Raw genomic sequence first — 17,803 nt, 5'->3', positions numbered from 1 at the left:
CTTTTGTAACATTACACGTGCCTTTACGGTTCCTTTTGATCAATATGATGGATTTATGTTGAATAAAAGTAGTAATTTCTTGAGAAAAAAAATCTTACTGATATCAAACTTTTGAACAGTGGTGTATGTTAGATGTCTGAAAAAGGACAGGTTGTTGATTCCGAACCCTAAATGCCAAACTAAACAGGATAGCTGTATCTTAACACTGAAAAACTCACAGACAGTATACAATGTTACAGTAAGGCGGCGGCAAATCCAAATCCAATCTTTGAATCACATTCCCGTCCATTTAGATGTCTCGTCAGATTTTGAAGGCTGCACAAATGTATCCTTCTCTCCCTATGATATCCCCAATCCAGTGTATGATGCTGGTGGAAAGAATAAAAGTGGCATTTGAAGGAATGGATGAAAGGAGCAAATTTATTTATAATTTCATTTTTTTTTTTTATGATTCCATTTCTACTGAAAAAAAAAAAAAAACATTAAATATTCACTTGGCTATCTCCAAAAGCTCACACTTGAATTTGCCTTAGATCATTATACATGAAGGTGCCCTGGAAGCCTGACTGAAACCAGGGGGAACCTTCATACATAGTCATTGACACCAAGGCTTCTTTCGGTTTCAAACACAGCCAATGATTCACTACATGGTGTGTTTGGGGGTTTAAAGTCATCCACTGAGTCTTGAGGTTAACTGAGACCAAAAAAAATATAATTCCAACAACCGCAGGTTATATTACAGGTTCCTGGTATTCTGGGGTAAAGCTGCTGCTAGCATTTTGGAGCAGTGCTACTTTCAGACGCAGGTGCTGCTGACAGTTAGTCTGCATGGCTGTCAGCGCGAGGGAACGAGTGCTGAGCCAGGTGTCCTGAATGAAAAAGACTTGGTCAAAGCAGAAGGGGGGATGGTGGAGCGTGGCCCGCTGCAGCTCTAATGCTCGTAATTGGATGTGAAACAAGTTTGAGGAGTGAGCTTAGAAGACAGGCTTAGCAAACACAAACAGACTTGAAGTGTCAGAGGGAGAGCTAGGGACTGGGGCGGGAGGAGAGGTGGAGGAGGGGGGATAAGTGTGACAGTGAATGTGCTGCTATCACTTTCTTCCCCGGGCAAACACTAACTGACAGAGGGAGAGTTCAGCCTGGCAAAGAAGATTTAAACTGATGGGTAAAAATGCAGTAGAGATAAAACAAGAATGGAATAAGGACACAGGGCCCAATAGGGTCAGAGCCGGAATAAAGGAACTAGAGAGTATAAGAGAATCTGTGCTTTGAAATCAGTCGAGTTGGAGAATGATCATTATCATCGTTCGACACTGGAGTTCATTACACAAAGTACATCAAACCAAGAAAATGAACATAACATCCTCTAAACGCGTTTAACACGATTAGAAACCCCACTGGATAGGCGACATTGATATTCACTAAATTAGCACTTGTCCTTAAACTTGTCCTTAACTTAAATGCAATACAGAGTATATATATATATATATATATATATATATATATATATATATATATATATATCTGCAAGAGTATATGTTTCAAGAAATGTATATATACATTTGTATATATATTGAAATGTACATATACATTTGTGTGTACATATATATGCAAGAAATGTGTATGTATATATATATATATATATATATACATACACATATATATATACACATACATACATACATACATACATACATACATACATACATACATACATACATACATACAGGTGCTGGTCATATAATTAGATTATCATGAAAAAGTTGATTTAATTCAGTAATTCCATTCAAAAAGTGAAACTTGTATATTATATTCATTCATTACACACAGACTGATATATTTCAAATGTTTATTTCTTTTAATTTTGATGATTATAACTGACAACTAATGAAAATCACAAATTCAGTATCTCAGAAAATTAGAATATTACTTAAGACCAAAAGACCAAAGGATTTTTAGAAATGCTGGCCAACTGAAAAGTCTGAACATGAAAAGTATGAGCATGTACAGCACTCAATACTTAGTTGGGGCTCCTTTTGCCTGAATTACTGCAGCAATGCGGCGTGATGGAGTCGGTCAGTCTGTGGCACTGCTCAGGTGTTATGAGAGCCGGTTGCTCTGATAGTGGCCTTCAGCTTTTCTGCATTGTTGGGTCTGGCGTATCACATCTTCCTCTTCACAATACCCCATAGATTTTCTATAGGGTTAAGGTCAGGGTCATATCTCACTTTGCATGTAATGAGTCTATATAATATTTTAGTTTCACCTGTTAAGTTGAATTTTAGTTGAATTCTTGAAATAAATCAACTTTTTGATGATATTCTAATTATATGACCAGGACCTCTATATATATATGTATATATATGTATATGTGTATATATATATATATAGGGAATCATTTAAGTTATAATTGACGACAGGCAATTGAAATGGAAGCGGAGTGGCCGTTACATCTCGGGTGTACATTATTTTTCAATAATTCAACTGTCCGTTGTCAATTATTCCGCTTATACACACCTCAAAACATTGTTCAGATAACATATTTCAAGACGTTTGTCAACCAATCAACAGCCCCGTGGTATAAACATATTTATACAATGCTGTTGTGAGGGACTCTATTCAGGGGGTTGAATAATACTGAAACTGCAGAAGTCATTAAAGTTGCATTTTTTAGTTGAATTTGGGGAAACCACTTGAAACATTTGTTGTGTAGAGCGATTTCAATTACTTATGTGAATTTGTTCATTGCAAACAGCTGAAAGTCTGTACATTTTGCCAATAAACCTGATTTGCAATGAGGGTTGAATAATTTTGATTACAACTATATATCATTACTTGCCTTTAGATATGCCATATAGCAACCAAATTTGAACATCAACATACTATAATTTTCCTAATGTATTTCTCACTATATGGTCAATGTCATGACTCTCATTTTGTCCCAAACCCAGATGGTATAATGTGAGCAGGTGGTGCTGTAAGGCGGGTCACAGCTACGAAGTACGTGAGACCAGTCTCCCCTGTGCACAAGATGTCCTGATGGTCACAGGTGGCCGCAACACAGACACAACACCTCCATGGCAATGACCTCCCGACCCAGTGTCTCTGGACCTATAGCACTCAGCACGACACAAGCTTTAATTCCACCATCACAACAACACACCCCATGGACACGTTAATCTATTTTAATTTGTATTTCAAATAAAAGACAATCAGAGGCACGTCCACCCCTATCCCACTCTGTCCATCCACGTGTCATATTTTCATTTTCAAAAAATGTAATGTACATTTAACACTATACTGGTTAATGTTGCTGCGTGAGTGTTTCTAGTACAGCGGCTGAGGGAGTGACAACTAATTATATATATATTTCTGTCTTCTGACCAACGTAATCAATCTTTTTTGGAAAGTCATAGGAATACTATTGTGGATTCTTTCTTTGATATTAGGACAAATGGGAACACAAAAATTATATTTGTTGTAGTTTCTGTCCACCACTATATAAGTTTACACAACTACACTCTTAAAAATAAAGGTTACATAAGGGGTAACATCCTGTGGAATTGGGTTTCTTTTAAATTGTTGCCGCGGGTTGAATTTTTTTTTTCCCCTCCCAAAGGATATTTTTGGGCCATTTTTGAATGGCCAGTTTAGTTTTGTTGCGAAAACCTGGCAACTCTGAAAAGGGAATTTTCACAACAATGCCGTCAAATAAACTTTCAGTAAGCAGTTCTTAAAATAAATAAATAAACACCTGTAGTAAAAATGAAAAATATTTAAAGAAATCGCAATAACCTGTTTCCACTATATAGAACATTTGCTCCATGGAAGTTATAGGTTCTTTATGGAAACATTAATGGCAATAAAGAACATTTATTTTTAAGAGAGAATGACGACTTCCACTTGTGAAATGTGAAAAGGGTAAATACAAAGACAAGGCCTACCAATAAGACAGCCATTACTTTATCCCTTCAGAATGGTACAATTGCTGTTTGGTTTTTGTTTCCTCTGAATAAAAAAATAAAAAACGTAACTAATCGCCTATAGCCCTAATGACTACCTACTTAATGTGCCACATGCTGTTCTAAAAAGCCATCAGTGAATGCTTCCAAAATAAAACCACCAACAAAATATGAGTGAGATGAGAATGAGATCCTTAAAGAATAAGAATGAAAGAGCGAGCAAGTGAAAAACATGCGGATAGTAGAGTGGATGAGGACTGTGGTCTGAATGTAATGCCTCAGAGAGTCTGACATGACACTGGTTCAAATTCAAAGTCCTTCAAATCACACTAACTACCTGACTGGACTAGTCATTAGCCTGCCTGGAGTGGTGGAGCAGTGGCTGTAAAGATATTCCTCTACCAACACACTGACCACCAGCGGTCAGAGCCCTCTTAAGACACCTTCAGGAGGGAAGATTGTAGACCGGAAGTTCAGTACACATGCTAACCCAGTGATCATACATCACACCCCTAATGAAGACTCAGATCAAAGAGGGATTTTCAGCAGTTCTCGTCATTACTAGGACCTCTCCTGCTTGAAACAGAACAGTTCTCCAGACTTCAAAAGACCTCCAAGAGGTCTCAAGCGTGAAATGTGCTTTCAACTGGCTCCACAGCGCGAGCCTCAAATGGACAAGGCGTTTATATTTGACGTGCTCGCAGTTGTACTATTCTTTGAAACGACAGGGGGCGAGACAGAATAATTGTCCTCTGGTCTAAACCATCAGGAATAAGCGGTGAGAAGTAGTTAGGTACACGCGTAACAATGGCGGCATCCGGAATCACATACTTCCCTACTATATAGTAGTATGCAATTTCGGACGCAGTCAATGTTAGTTTAGTACACTTCACCAAAACCACACTACAAAAGTATCGTGTAAAGTGTTTGGAGTACATCACCATACGTCTGTCACCGAAAGACTTGACATTTTGATAAAAAACAAACAAATAAATGAAAAAAATCAATTGTTCACAATATGATATATAACATGCATTCCCAAAATAAATAAGATGAATTTTCATTTCATTGCAGCTTTAAATAAGAAAATAAGAAAAAAACAGTAGTTAAAATGTGTTATTGAAAAATAAATAAAAGGGTTTCTCAATGTTCTTTTCTCTTAAGATGTTAAGATTATTTAAACGAACTATCCTTTTAATTTGTCAGACTTTTTTCACCAAAGCACTATGCTTGCTTCACGTAGTGCACATTTTCTGTTAATGTGTTTCTACCTGATCTTGGAAACAGGACACAGCCAACTATTTTTACAAAGGGCATTTCACTCATTGTTTGTGCCTGTTATATGTCACAGCTGAGAAATATCCTCTTCATCCTGAAGCTTAAATAGCACTTTGATGTAATCACTCGCATTTTAGCAGGCTTATAAAGGGCATCGTATTAAACTGACAGCAGAAGTCATCAACCTGAAGAAGTCATTGGTAACCACTGGCATGTAAAAGATAAGAGCAACAACGATTATTATTCAAATGGATTTATATTAATATTTGTATGTACTTTCTTTCAAAACATTTTAAAAACTTGCGTCCATGTCCATACTTGCAAGTATATTCCATTCTTTTCCACAGTCCATCTGAGGTCACAGCACAGGAGCTCAGAGCAAAACATGCAGTCTGAAAACTTTCTGTGCCTGCAGTCCCACAGGGCCATTAACTGGTGTGTGATAGTATTACGACAGCTTCCAAGACAGAAGAACAGTATTCCACAGTGATAATTTGAAAGAAGACTAGGAGAGGACGTGTGTGGGTTACACACAGAGAGAGAGAGAGAGAGAAGACGAGAGGCTCCTTTGGTGTTACTTAAGAAGAATGATGACATCTTCAAATCATCTAATGCATTTAAGGTGATGCAAGTACGCACTTACACTCTTCTGGCACAAGTGAAATAAACCAGAACGGACTCGACTGAAAGCTTGTGGTGGAGCAGGATAGAGAAATCAATCATTTAAACAGATTTATAGATGTACATACAGGTATTTCTACCAATTCACATAGTAACTCACAACTGCAGTCGGGATGCCATTGCTCTTAGTTTGTGTAGCAGCGGAACTTTAAAAATATTAATTTAGCCAAATAAATACGCCACAAATTTAATAAATCTTGCATATGGTCTATATTCATTGCTGCTCATGTGGAAACTGAAATAAATATGCTAAATTTGTCACCAGAGAAGAAACTCTTTTACATATTCAGGAGCAAAAAGGGATGCCTGCTTGACAACAACAAATTAAATAAAGCCTTCAGAGCTCTATATGTACATTTAAAAACTACAAGGCAGCAGCCCTCACACCCATGTTTGAAAAACCCAATTGAGGCAGTCAGCTTTGCATAAATAAATGACATGCTCAAAAGGACGAACTACTGTAAATACATAAGTTAAAACATTCTCCTGCCAAAATATAAGCAGAATATGAAGCTATTACAGCATAGACAGGGTTTTCCCTTCATTCAAAATATTTTGGCAGCCATCAAAGATTTATTTGATCAGTTAATGTGACGATATCTGCAGTAGCGGTACTCTGTGATAGTCGGCTGCTTTAAAACTCTCCCGTGAGTGTTTGTGTAAGCGCTCTGTGAAGAGCGTCAAAGGTTTCTATTTACAACGTGTTTTTGCAGCATTGAGCTTTGTAGCCAATCACACACATCTGACGAGCGTGTGAACGCAACGGGCAATCAGAATTTTCAGTGTGAGTTCTGTAAGCTGGCGAAACCTTTCATTATAACCATCAAAGTATAAATACTATGTCAATAAGAGATTGCACAGCGTAGACAGCTTCATTGATTATAATGGGAGTTTTCGCAAGAGTGAAGCATTGTGTACCTCGTGTTGTAATTGACTTCAGTGATTATAATGGCAGCAATCTTTACCCGCTTTCTGTATAAAGCTAATTTATATTTTCATGCTGCTAACTACACATTGCAAAGTTTCTGAATTGACAAGCGTATTTAAAAGCACGACTGAATCGGACTAATTGGGATAACCAAAGCAATGGACGGAATCTGATACTGTATGTCAAATGATCTGTGCATTAGGTCTTGGAGAGTAAATGCAAAATAATAGACCTGACACTTTTTCTGTGAATGAGGCATTTGTTTTCTGTGTAATGTGATACTTTGCCGTTTTAAAACTTTTATAATCAGTAACTCAGTGACATTTTATATATACATTTACAGATTTTTTAAATTTACTTTGTTTTACGATCTGTCCTGGCAGTGATTATTTTTTTATTTCATGAATAAATAGGATAAGTTAATATTACTATTTATTTGCATTTATTGTCAGTATTGGGTTTGCAGTTCACATGGGTAGGGTACTTTGTGTGTGTGTGGATGTCCGTGTTCATCCACCACCACAGAAGACCATTTTTAACCAGGAAAAACCCTAATAGAGAACTATACACTCTATGAATTATTCCTTCAACCTTCGTTATATATTGTCCAGCCAGTTCTGTAAATGTTCGACAAGTCAATATAACTCACAGCACATTTACACAAAATTACAGTCACAGGTTTCAGAATTAACTTAGACTGCATTTAAAGTGTTGAATTTATACATTTCACCTTTCACAGAAATTACACACACAATGCTACCAGAAATCGAAACCATTTTTAAAAGTCATCACTGACATTATCAGGGCTTGATACTTAGGATTTTTTTCTGAGGGCCAGTGGTTAAAATTTTTACTTGGCCAATTGGTCCCACCATAAAAAATAAAAAAAATTATAAAAAAGTTTGTTTTCATTGCGTTTGACCCTTGCGAACAAATTTCAGATACTTTAGACATAACCGACTGTGTTTACGAAGATACTCTTCAAGTCGGGTCCGTTCAAGTGCCAAAAGACTCAGAATTTGCTTGCTGTCTGAGAAGAGGCTTTCTGGGTGCACACAAAACTTCTCACCCAGCGCCGAGTACTGAATTTAGTTCTCTTTCGCGTCTTCTTGAGCGAAATATTATTATATTTCAATTTATATTTCAACTGGCAAGGCTTGAAAACACGTGCAAATTATTAACTTTCGTGACGATAACGTCCTGACATGTCCATCAACCGTCCCGAGCGTCGTTCACACTAGCCCCATGCCATCGTGCAGTCCTTTTTGTCGAGCCCTGATTATTGAACCAGTTTACTCAAATTTGAAGTGGTAAGTGTTGGTTTACATTACATGACACTGAGGTTACAGAAGGAACGGGCAAGTGTTGCTTAGCTAATGGAGCTTTAGTACTCACCTCGATGAGTTTACGCTCATAGGTAGCAGACAGTTCCTCTGTATCAGCCACGGACCGGTTTGGGGGGGCTGGAGGGGGACCATCACAATTCCTTTGAATGGTCAATGCTAGGAACAAAATGTAACACACATTAGGAGGTGCAATCAAATGAAAAAAATGTAAATAAATAAATAAATAGTCGTCTTCCAGCACAACCAATGGCATGAGTTAACTGGGACTAACTGTTTGATAAACAATGGAAGACGAGTGTTAGAAGTTGCAGTATAAGATGTCTGGACACAATTATTTTTGCAACCAGAAGTTTGGTGGCACTAGAGGTGGAAAAATTTCTCACTTTAGCTTTAAGGCAAGATATAAAGATTCAGTTATTTCCTTTATATGATTATGTCTTGTAAAAGTTGGTGAAAAACAATAAAATCTGAGATGCGGGTTGTTCACACCAAAAAACTTGGGCTTCTTCCAGTGCCGCGGAGCTGTAGCCTTTAAATCCAGTGTAATCTAGTTTCAGCGGAGCCGCCTGTGAAGGCTGAGATCCGTTGAGTTCATAAGCAGCAAAACAGAATCTTTCACCAATTGAAAACTCAATTAAAATCTGCAACTTTCACAACACAAATGTTGCTTGAGGCGCCACAGGACAGCAGAGACGAGGAAAGCAATAAGAACAAAAACGCAACCCCGGACCTGGCCGAGTTTCAACAGAACAGCTGTTAGACTCTCTCATTTCTTAATTCTCAAAGGAGAAAGAAAATCCGGATATTTCCAGACCAGAAACAAAATTAGATGAAATTTTGTGAAAAGCAAAAAGATGTTTGACCAATAGAGGATGTAAAAGTCACAAATTGACTGTCGCCGATGTTCTTAGTCGGGTCAGAAGCAATTTTGCATGCTGAAAGCCTAGTGTGAACACATCTTAACACCAACCGCCTGATAAAGGGTGGCTGGATCATCAGAATGGTGGAGATACACACACAAAGGCTCCAGAGGGTACGGATCTGCTGGGGTAAAAATGATAGAGATGAGGAGGTGGTGCTCAGCTAAAAAGTTTGTCATAAAGCTGTGAATAAGTCCATGGAGTACAAGTCAACAATCCTGAATATTATCAGCTCACCCGCACACAGACGCCCGCCACTTCAGCACTGAGTCTTATCAGTGCTCTGCCAATAGTCTACGCATCCCACTAACTCACACACCACTACTGTCAGCAAGAGTGGACTGCACTGAAACTGCTGCCAATGTGCAGCTCAACCTTGTTCTCAGTCCACCACAGTCATGTCTGAAACTATTAATAATAAACGCATTTATGTATAATTGTTGTGTGTGTGTGAATTTATTACACCGTGGGAAGCGGTGCATCTACATACGAGAGTTAATGCTGTGTCAGATCATTAAAAAAAAAAAGGTTTTAGGGATGTCACAGCAGATTTGACATCATGGGATCACAAGCCAGCAAGCAATCTACTGTCAATCACAGTTGACATTAGATGATACTAGTTGATGAGACTATTTCATGTGTAAGATTTAAGTTTTGCAAAATAATCATAAAACCATAACATTTCTAAAATGTAATAACTGCTGATGTGATCTTTGTGTGTAAGAGTATTCGGTAACACGTTACAATAAGGTTAATTTAGTTAACATTAGTTACCTACCTTAGTTAACATGAAGATCAATACTTCTTCAGCATTTATTAATCTTAGTAAATATTCATTTCAACATTTACTAATACGTTATTAAAATCGAAGGTTGTGTTTGTTAACATTAGTTAAAGGTTCTCCAAGCGATTCTGGGTGATGTCACTTCTTGTTGACGTTTGAACTATTGTCAAACAAAACGGAGGCTAGCTAGACGCTCCCTCCTCCTCATCCGCGCACTAACCCCCCAAACCCCACCCCCAAATCCTTCTCGTCGGTTATTGGCTGGAACACTGTTTGTTATGTTTTGTGGTGCGGGTTAGCCCAGTTTGTTTTTGTTGCTGTTTGTGGAGCCTGGGGTGTCTACAGAGACTGCGTTTTTTTAGAGTGTGTTCAGGAGACAGACAGCTAGCGGATTTGCTGTATGTGACAAAAAAATGTTTGGCCTAAAAAATGCGTGACATTGCTTAGAGCACCTTTAATGCACTGTGAACTAACATGAACAAACAATGAACAAACAAAAAACAACTGTATTTTTATTAACTAACATTGACAAATATTAATAAATACTGTAACAAATGTATTGCTCATTGTTAGTTAATACATTAGCTAACATTTGTTAATTAACCTTATTGTAAAGTGAGTATTCTATGTGAAAGCAAAACTCATATTTAATTGTTATGACAAACAGGAGGATATCTATAGCGGTGGACCTCATTTGTGTTGCCTTCCTATTGATTGGGGCATGTTAGTCATTTTTTTTGGTGGGCATTAGATAAGTAGTAATGACTGTAAAGATAAAAAATAAAAATAAAAAAACTCTCCAAATTAAAGAATAGATTGTTTCGGTCTAGGCTGCCCTGAGAGCCTCATACGGCGGTGTAGGTCATCATTATGTTTTAATATTTTCTTCAGAAGGTATCAGATCTTTTTAAAATCCCAATTCTGTCCAAAAGTTATCAGAGAACTTGTATCTCAAGAAGCAAGGTGAAAAAAATAAGTCTGAGAATCTTAGCTACTCATGAGTGACTGAACGTGGCTTTGACAGACATATGCAAAATTAGTCTGTTTACGTGCTGAAGGGGAAAAAAAGAAGAGTTAATGAGAGTGTTGATCAAAGTAATCTCCATCCATTTTCCCATCATGCAGCAGTCGCTTCCTGTGAGACAGCTTGAGATAACAACAGCGTATCATTCCATCAGCGAGCGATCTCTACTAAGTACAGGACGCAGTCAATTTGACGCCCAGACGTGAAATTGCATACCAAACACTCGTTGCACCTTGGAGAGGGCAAATGCGGAGGTTTTGTAGAGCAAGTTTGCTTACAATCTTCTGAACCCTCATTCCTCCATCAACAATAGGTGACTCAAAAGACAGAACAAGCACAGACTGAGATGTTCTGCTTCTCTATTTGATGTAGGGACCTCAATAATGGGGAAAAAATTCATGTTTTTAAAAAATATATATCTTTTTGAAAAAACCTGCTCAGGGCTGTATATTTATTTAATAAAATATATATATAGTAAAAACAGTCATATTGTGGATTTTATTTATAAAACTTTTCTGTTTTATTATAATTTTAAATGTAATTTATTTATGTGATTGCAAAGCTGAATTTTCAGCAGACATTACTTCAGTCTTCAGTGTCACATGATCGAAATTATTCTGATATGCGGATTTGGTGCTCGAGAATGATTTCTTATTATTACTAAATGTCGGTTTATGGAAACCATGACACAGAACTTTTTTCCAGGAATCTTTGATAAATAGAAATTTCAAAAGAACAGCATTTATTTAAAACAGAAAACTTTTATAACATTATAAATGTCTTACTGTCACTTTTGATCAATGTAACGCTTCCTTGCTGAATAATAGTACGAAGTCCTTAAAAAAAAATTTTTTATCTCACTGACCCTATACATTTATACACTTTTGTGCGTGTATGTATTCAACAACATCAACAATTTTATATTTACATTTTAATTTAAGACACTGAAAGAGATTACTGAGCAATATGGTAATGTTATGCCCTACAATGAATCATAAGGAGATGGAAAGCGGCCAGTGTTTGATCAAGGAATCCCTTTTTTAGCACTACGGTTAAAATAATCAGGCCTGATTTAGCTTATTATCTGCCAATGGCTTCCTTGTAAGAATCTTCATGCTTTTCTGAATTGGTAATAGAAAATGTGCAATGAACAAACAAAAACAAACACATTTTTGGTTTAAAAAAAAATTATTTACAAATTGAGCGTAAAAAAAGCTTGATCATTTGCATAAACATGACCATTTATAAATCCCTGAATAAGCATGTGTAATGGAGTACATCAAACAGAACAAATTTCACTTTTGCTATTCTGAAGCATACAGCCCAAGAAAAAATCTTCTAAAACATTAGGAAGACTCGATAATATCACCCTCGATTTCCCACTTCACTTTAGATACGCTTGTACTGTTCTTTTAGTATAAATTTAAAAGAGATTACTTGTCTGTGCGTGTTAGAAATAACAGTCCTCATTATTCACATTAAGATCAAAGCTATTAGCTTAAGAAACTTGACCTGATAATGTCGTCTGCACTGAAAACATGGAACCAGCCTTGTTGTGGCTCATTAATCTTGAAATTCTGAAAACATCATAAGCTGGAAGCCATAATGAGGATTCAAATCATCCTCCCCTACACTTTAATAGCCCTAATATTAGCCATGAATGACATATTCATTGATGGCCAGAGTCGGCACAAACACTGTCTAGCCTTTAAAGAAGTCTCGAGGTAGACAGTGTGTCCCTAAACCGGTGCTTTTGGGTTATTTAGCTCATCCTGTATTGCTTAAGTGAGAGGGGTGATGGGGATGCTTGTTTTTATTAGCGGAAAGCTACTTTATCGGACACTCAACAATCTAGTTCCAGTCAGTATAATTGACTGCCATTTCTAAAAGTCAATCTAATTGCTTTTTCGTTATTATGGTAATAGTCCTGACAGCGGTAAAGGGAAATCCCCCTCCCCATGAGAGGGACCAGAGCCTACAGACGATTAATTTGCCTCTTCGCCGTAATTAAATGCACCGCGGCTGATAAACTTGCAGATGACTAATGACAAATGTTAAAGTAGGTCAAATCAATTATTTCAACAACCAGCCACTAAAAAACAATGGGGGAAAAGCATCATTCGAGCAGTCTCACGAGGCAACATTAGGCAAGTTCTTCAATGTGGTGGGGAAGTCTTACACTGGCATCGTGCCTGGATAGTTTTATTTATTTATTTAAGTCTCTCAGGCCCAAGGACTGATGACAAGAAGAGAGTGTGAGATGATGAATTCAGTCTTCAGGAGTCATTCCCATCATGGTTTGTTTGTAATACAGCAAAGATTCCCAAATATTTGATCAGTTAAACCCCTAAGATCAGATGTAAAATATTTACTTGGAGAACCCCTGAGACTTTAAATCAATATTTCATTGATTTAAGGACACATTCACATACATGTTCATGGTTCTATGATGTCGGTTAAGGGGCATGTGTTTAGTATGTGTTTTTATTTTACATATATGAATGTATTAATAAATATAAATATATACAGTGCCTTCAGAAAGAATTTGTACCCCTTCATTTCCCCATGTTGCTGCCTTGTTAAACTACTTTAAATTACTTTTTTCTTCACATCAATCTACTCTCCATACACCATAATGACAAAGCAAAAAACAGATGTGTGACAACTCTGCAAATGGATTAAAAATAAAAAAAAGTATTCATACCCTTTTCTGGGATACTTGAAATTTAGTTCAGGAGCATTCCAATTTCGCTTGTGGATGTTCCTACACTTCGAGTGTAGTTACAGTAACGTAACCTGTGGCAAACTCAAACGAATGGGTATGATTTGGAAAAGCAAACACCTCTCAATAAAAAGTCTAACAGCTGAAAAAGCATATTAGAGCAAAATCCAATCCATGAGGTCAAAGGATATGCCAGTAGAGCTCAGAGACAGGCTTGTGTCAATACACAGATCTGGGGAAGACTACAAATAAAAATGCTGCTGCGTTGAAGGTTCATAGAAGCAAGTAGCCTCCATAATCCTTAATGGAAGAAGTTTGGAAGAACCGGGACTCTTCCGGGAGCTGGCCTCCTGGCCAAACTGAGCAATCGATCGAGAAGGGCCTTGGTTAGAGAGTGGAGACCAAGAACCTGATGGTCATTTAGTTGATCATTTATGAAGATGGGAGAAACTTCCCGAAGGACAAACATCACTCCAATTATCTGGGATTGTTTTCCAGATTTTTTTAATAAAGTTGTCACAGATCTGTTTTCTGCTTTATCATTATGGTGTATGGAGTGTAGACTGATGTGAAAAGAGTATTTTAAAGTAGTTTAACATAAGGCAACAACATCACAAAATGTGGAAAAAATGTAAGGGGTGCAAATACTTTCGCAAGGCATAAAAAGTAGATACAGGAAGCTGTATCTACTACATGGACAAGTATTGGGACACACATCTTCAGGTGAATTCAGGCGTTTCAATCCCATTGCCACAGGTGCATAAAACCAAGCACCTAGTGATGCAGTCTGCATTTACAAACGTCTGCGGAAAAAATAAGTTGTTCTGAAGTGCTCAGTGAATTCAAGCATGGTCCTGTGATAGGATGCCATCTTTGCAATAAGCCAGAAATTTCATCCCTGCTAGATATTCCACGGTCAACTGTAAGTGATATCATTGGAAAGTGGAAGCGTTTCGAACAGCAGCAACTCAGCCACGAAGTGGAAAACCACATTGGAAATGTAAATTGCAATCAATTTCTTTTTTCCTCTCAATAACTACTTTTTTTTTTATTGAAGAATATACCAAGAATATGGAATATTCTGAATCTGGAATCTTGAAAATTTTGGAATCACAAAATGAATAATTTCATGATTCAAATATATGAATATAATATTAATAATATATTATTAACTTGAAACATATCAGAATGCCCAGTTCCTTTTGATTAAATAAAAAAAGTCAAAACAAGCAATTCCAATTAGAGCAGAGGAAATATCTCAGTATGGGGAAACTGGGTATACTGTTTTGGAAAATGGGGGGCCTTTAATAAAAAAAATTGAGAACTGCTGCATTACACAATAACTGAAGCTTACTCATTTGATTAGTATATTAATGGCCACCCTTTAATCATTTATTGATGGCAAGTTAAAGGCGAGGGGGTGTACCTTAAGCACTGATATCCCCATCTGTTTATAAAAAGACTGTCTGCAGCGTGGCCGTCTGCAAAAGTCCTCTCCTGCCCCCTACTACTCTTCTTTTCGAATAGCTGATAAGAGAGAGCCTTTTATTTCATATCAAATGAGATGTGCTCCGTTCCTGATAGAGAGAGAATTAAAAACCAAGCGGCGGGAGGGCAAAAAAGAAGAATCGCCATCTCTGCATGCTATTAGCAAGTGTAATTTAGACATTTCCTATTTTGAGGTTTGGGAAAGAGTGCGGAGCGGCCCAGTGCTAGTCTGATGCTATCACACTCTATTATGAGAGCTAGCTGCCTGACACCGGGTACGATAGTCTCCTCACACTCGCAGCATTCATCAGCAGGGACAGAGAGCACGTTCCTCTGGAGGGAGCTGAAATGAATCCTGCTGGTGCACCACCTCTGACCAACAGTAATATCCGATGAGCAGAGGACAGCTGCTGATTCAGAGGCGGCTGGCTACTGGTTATGAGATATAAACTAATCACAACTCGCATGCGTCCAATTCAGCTGTGCACATTAGAAGCAGCCCCTTCTTGAGGAGTTTACAACGTGTGCTAATCGATCACTGCTCTGATTAAACCAATCAGTGCAGTTTATCAAAAAGAGTGGGGTAAGCTGTGTTAACCATTAAACTAAAAAAATAATTAATAAATACATACGTACACTACTGTTTGTGGCATCTTATGATCACCAAGCCTGCATTTGTTTGATTAAAAATAAAGTAAAAACAGTAATATTGTGAAATTTCATTACAATCATTATTTGAATATATTTTATGTAATGTATTCCTTAAGCTGGAATTTTCAGCATCATTACTCCAGTCTTCAGTGTCACATGACTTCAGTTTTCAGAATGATTTCTAATATGCTGATTTGGTGCTCAAGAAACATTTCTAATTATAATCGATGTATCAATGTTGTGTCGCTTCATATTTTTTTTTCGGAAATTTGTTTAATTCACATTTTTGTTATATTGTTCTTGCCCTATTGTTTGTAATTTGCTTCTTTTTTCTTATTTTTAATACCAGAAATGAGATGCACTAAAACTAAATAATTATGTTGTTTTATGTATCATTATCGTGAAATAAAATGGTAACACTTTACAATAAGGTTCATTAGTTAACATTAGTTAACTACATTAGTTAACGTTAACTAATAATGAACTGCACTTATACAGCATTTATTCATCTTTGTTAATGATAATTTCGACATTTACTAATACTTTATTAAAATCTTGTTAACATTAGTTAATGCACTGTGAACTAACATGAACAAACAATGAACAGCTTTATTCATATTAACTAACATTAACAAAGATTCATAAATACTGTAACAAATGTATTGTTAATGTTAGTTAATACATTAAATAATGTTTAATAAATGAACCTTATTGTAAAGTGTTACCAATAAAATTTCTCATTTCATGAAGAATTTCTTTCTTTCTTTCTGTTTATTTATATCACTGCTAAATACAAACGAGGTTGCCCAAAGTGCTTTACATGAAAATAAAAAGGATAAAATAATATGACCAAGAATGACTTAAAGCCCTACTGTGACTTTTGATCTATTCAATGCATCCTTTCTCAATAAAAGTGTTCATTTCTTTAAAACAAAGAATTTCTTTAAAACAAAAATAACTTACTGACCCAGAACAGGGAAGTATAAATTATTTCAAATGGATAATAACATACATAATACATGAATTTTGGCAACAAAAAAAGCAAAACATGAATTATTAAATAAATGAAACATTTCTCTCCAGAATGATATCTTGCTGGGTAAAATGTGCCAGTAGTTGTGGCTCAACGAACAGTAAGCTTTGCCTCCAAATGCAGGAAGTACTACATTTTGAAGTGGGGCCAACATTTCTTCAAAGAATCCGAGGGAGCTCTGACAAAAAGAAACCCGTCGTTCCAAGAAAACGATCAAGGATTCCCCCTCCTGCAGCCTTAAAGTTTGGGGAACTTCGAGAAAGCAGCAGCAGCAACATTTGACATTTCCCTGCAGCACTGACGGTTAATACTGAATGTTGAAGAATAATGTGCTTGTTCATCCGGTCCATTTAACAATGCGCATTGTTAAATAACTAATTCATGTTTGTATTATTTATTTAAAATATAAATCATTAACATATTCCCTAATGGCTCAGTATGGCATGTCGTGTCACTGGACCACTTTTTTTTAAAGTCATATTTCTATGGACTTGCATTATAGATGCTAATCATTTTTATCAGACAGGTTTTATCTCTATCCTCCTTTTCCCTTGATGACAGTACCAAAGTACTTTTTAAATAAATTCCCCACTTTTCCCCTGTTTAGTGAGCAATCTCATAAACATAGTGATCATACCCCATTAAAGGAAGTGCTGTACTGAATGACTGGTGAGACTCCCTGGAGCAAATGACAGTCAGCGTGTAAATCACAATTTACAAGTATGTCTCCTTTCCAACAGCCATCATATACAAAGCTGTGGGCGTTCTCATCTTACCAGAACCTGAACATACCAGCATATTAAAAATGCCACCTTCACTAACCTAATCTGGTCTCAAATACTCGCCGCGCAAGCATCCACCCCACGTCTAATTTCCAAGCAACTTGCAATTTAAATTTCATAATCATGTTCAATCAAAGGTGTCATGTAGTTATTATTTTCACCCAGCCTTAGTTAGAATATTAATGTAACTAATAAAAACAAAAC

General features: G+C 36.8%; 1 protein-coding gene across 3 annotated transcripts in view; it reads right to left on the bottom strand.

Moving 5' to 3' along the window:
* Nucleotides 1-17,803, bottom strand: part of snx29 (sorting nexin 29) — a 121,795-nt gene that overhangs the window by 58,464 nt on the left and 45,528 nt on the right. For all 3 annotated transcript variants that reach the window (XM_079595732.1, XM_079595733.1, XM_079595734.1), the window contains exon 15: nt 8,245-8,351. In XM_079595732.1, the coding sequence (XP_079451858.1) occupies nt 8,245-8,351 (107 nt within the window). The remainder of the gene's footprint in view (nt 1-8,244; nt 8,352-17,803) is intronic.

The sequence above is a fragment of the Phoxinus phoxinus genome (genome assembly GCF_949152265.1).
Source record: "Phoxinus phoxinus genome assembly, chromosome: 21".
Classification (NCBI taxonomy): domain Eukaryota; kingdom Metazoa; phylum Chordata; class Actinopteri; order Cypriniformes; family Leuciscidae; genus Phoxinus; species Phoxinus phoxinus.
This window is presented reverse-complemented; position numbering and strand designations above follow the sequence as displayed.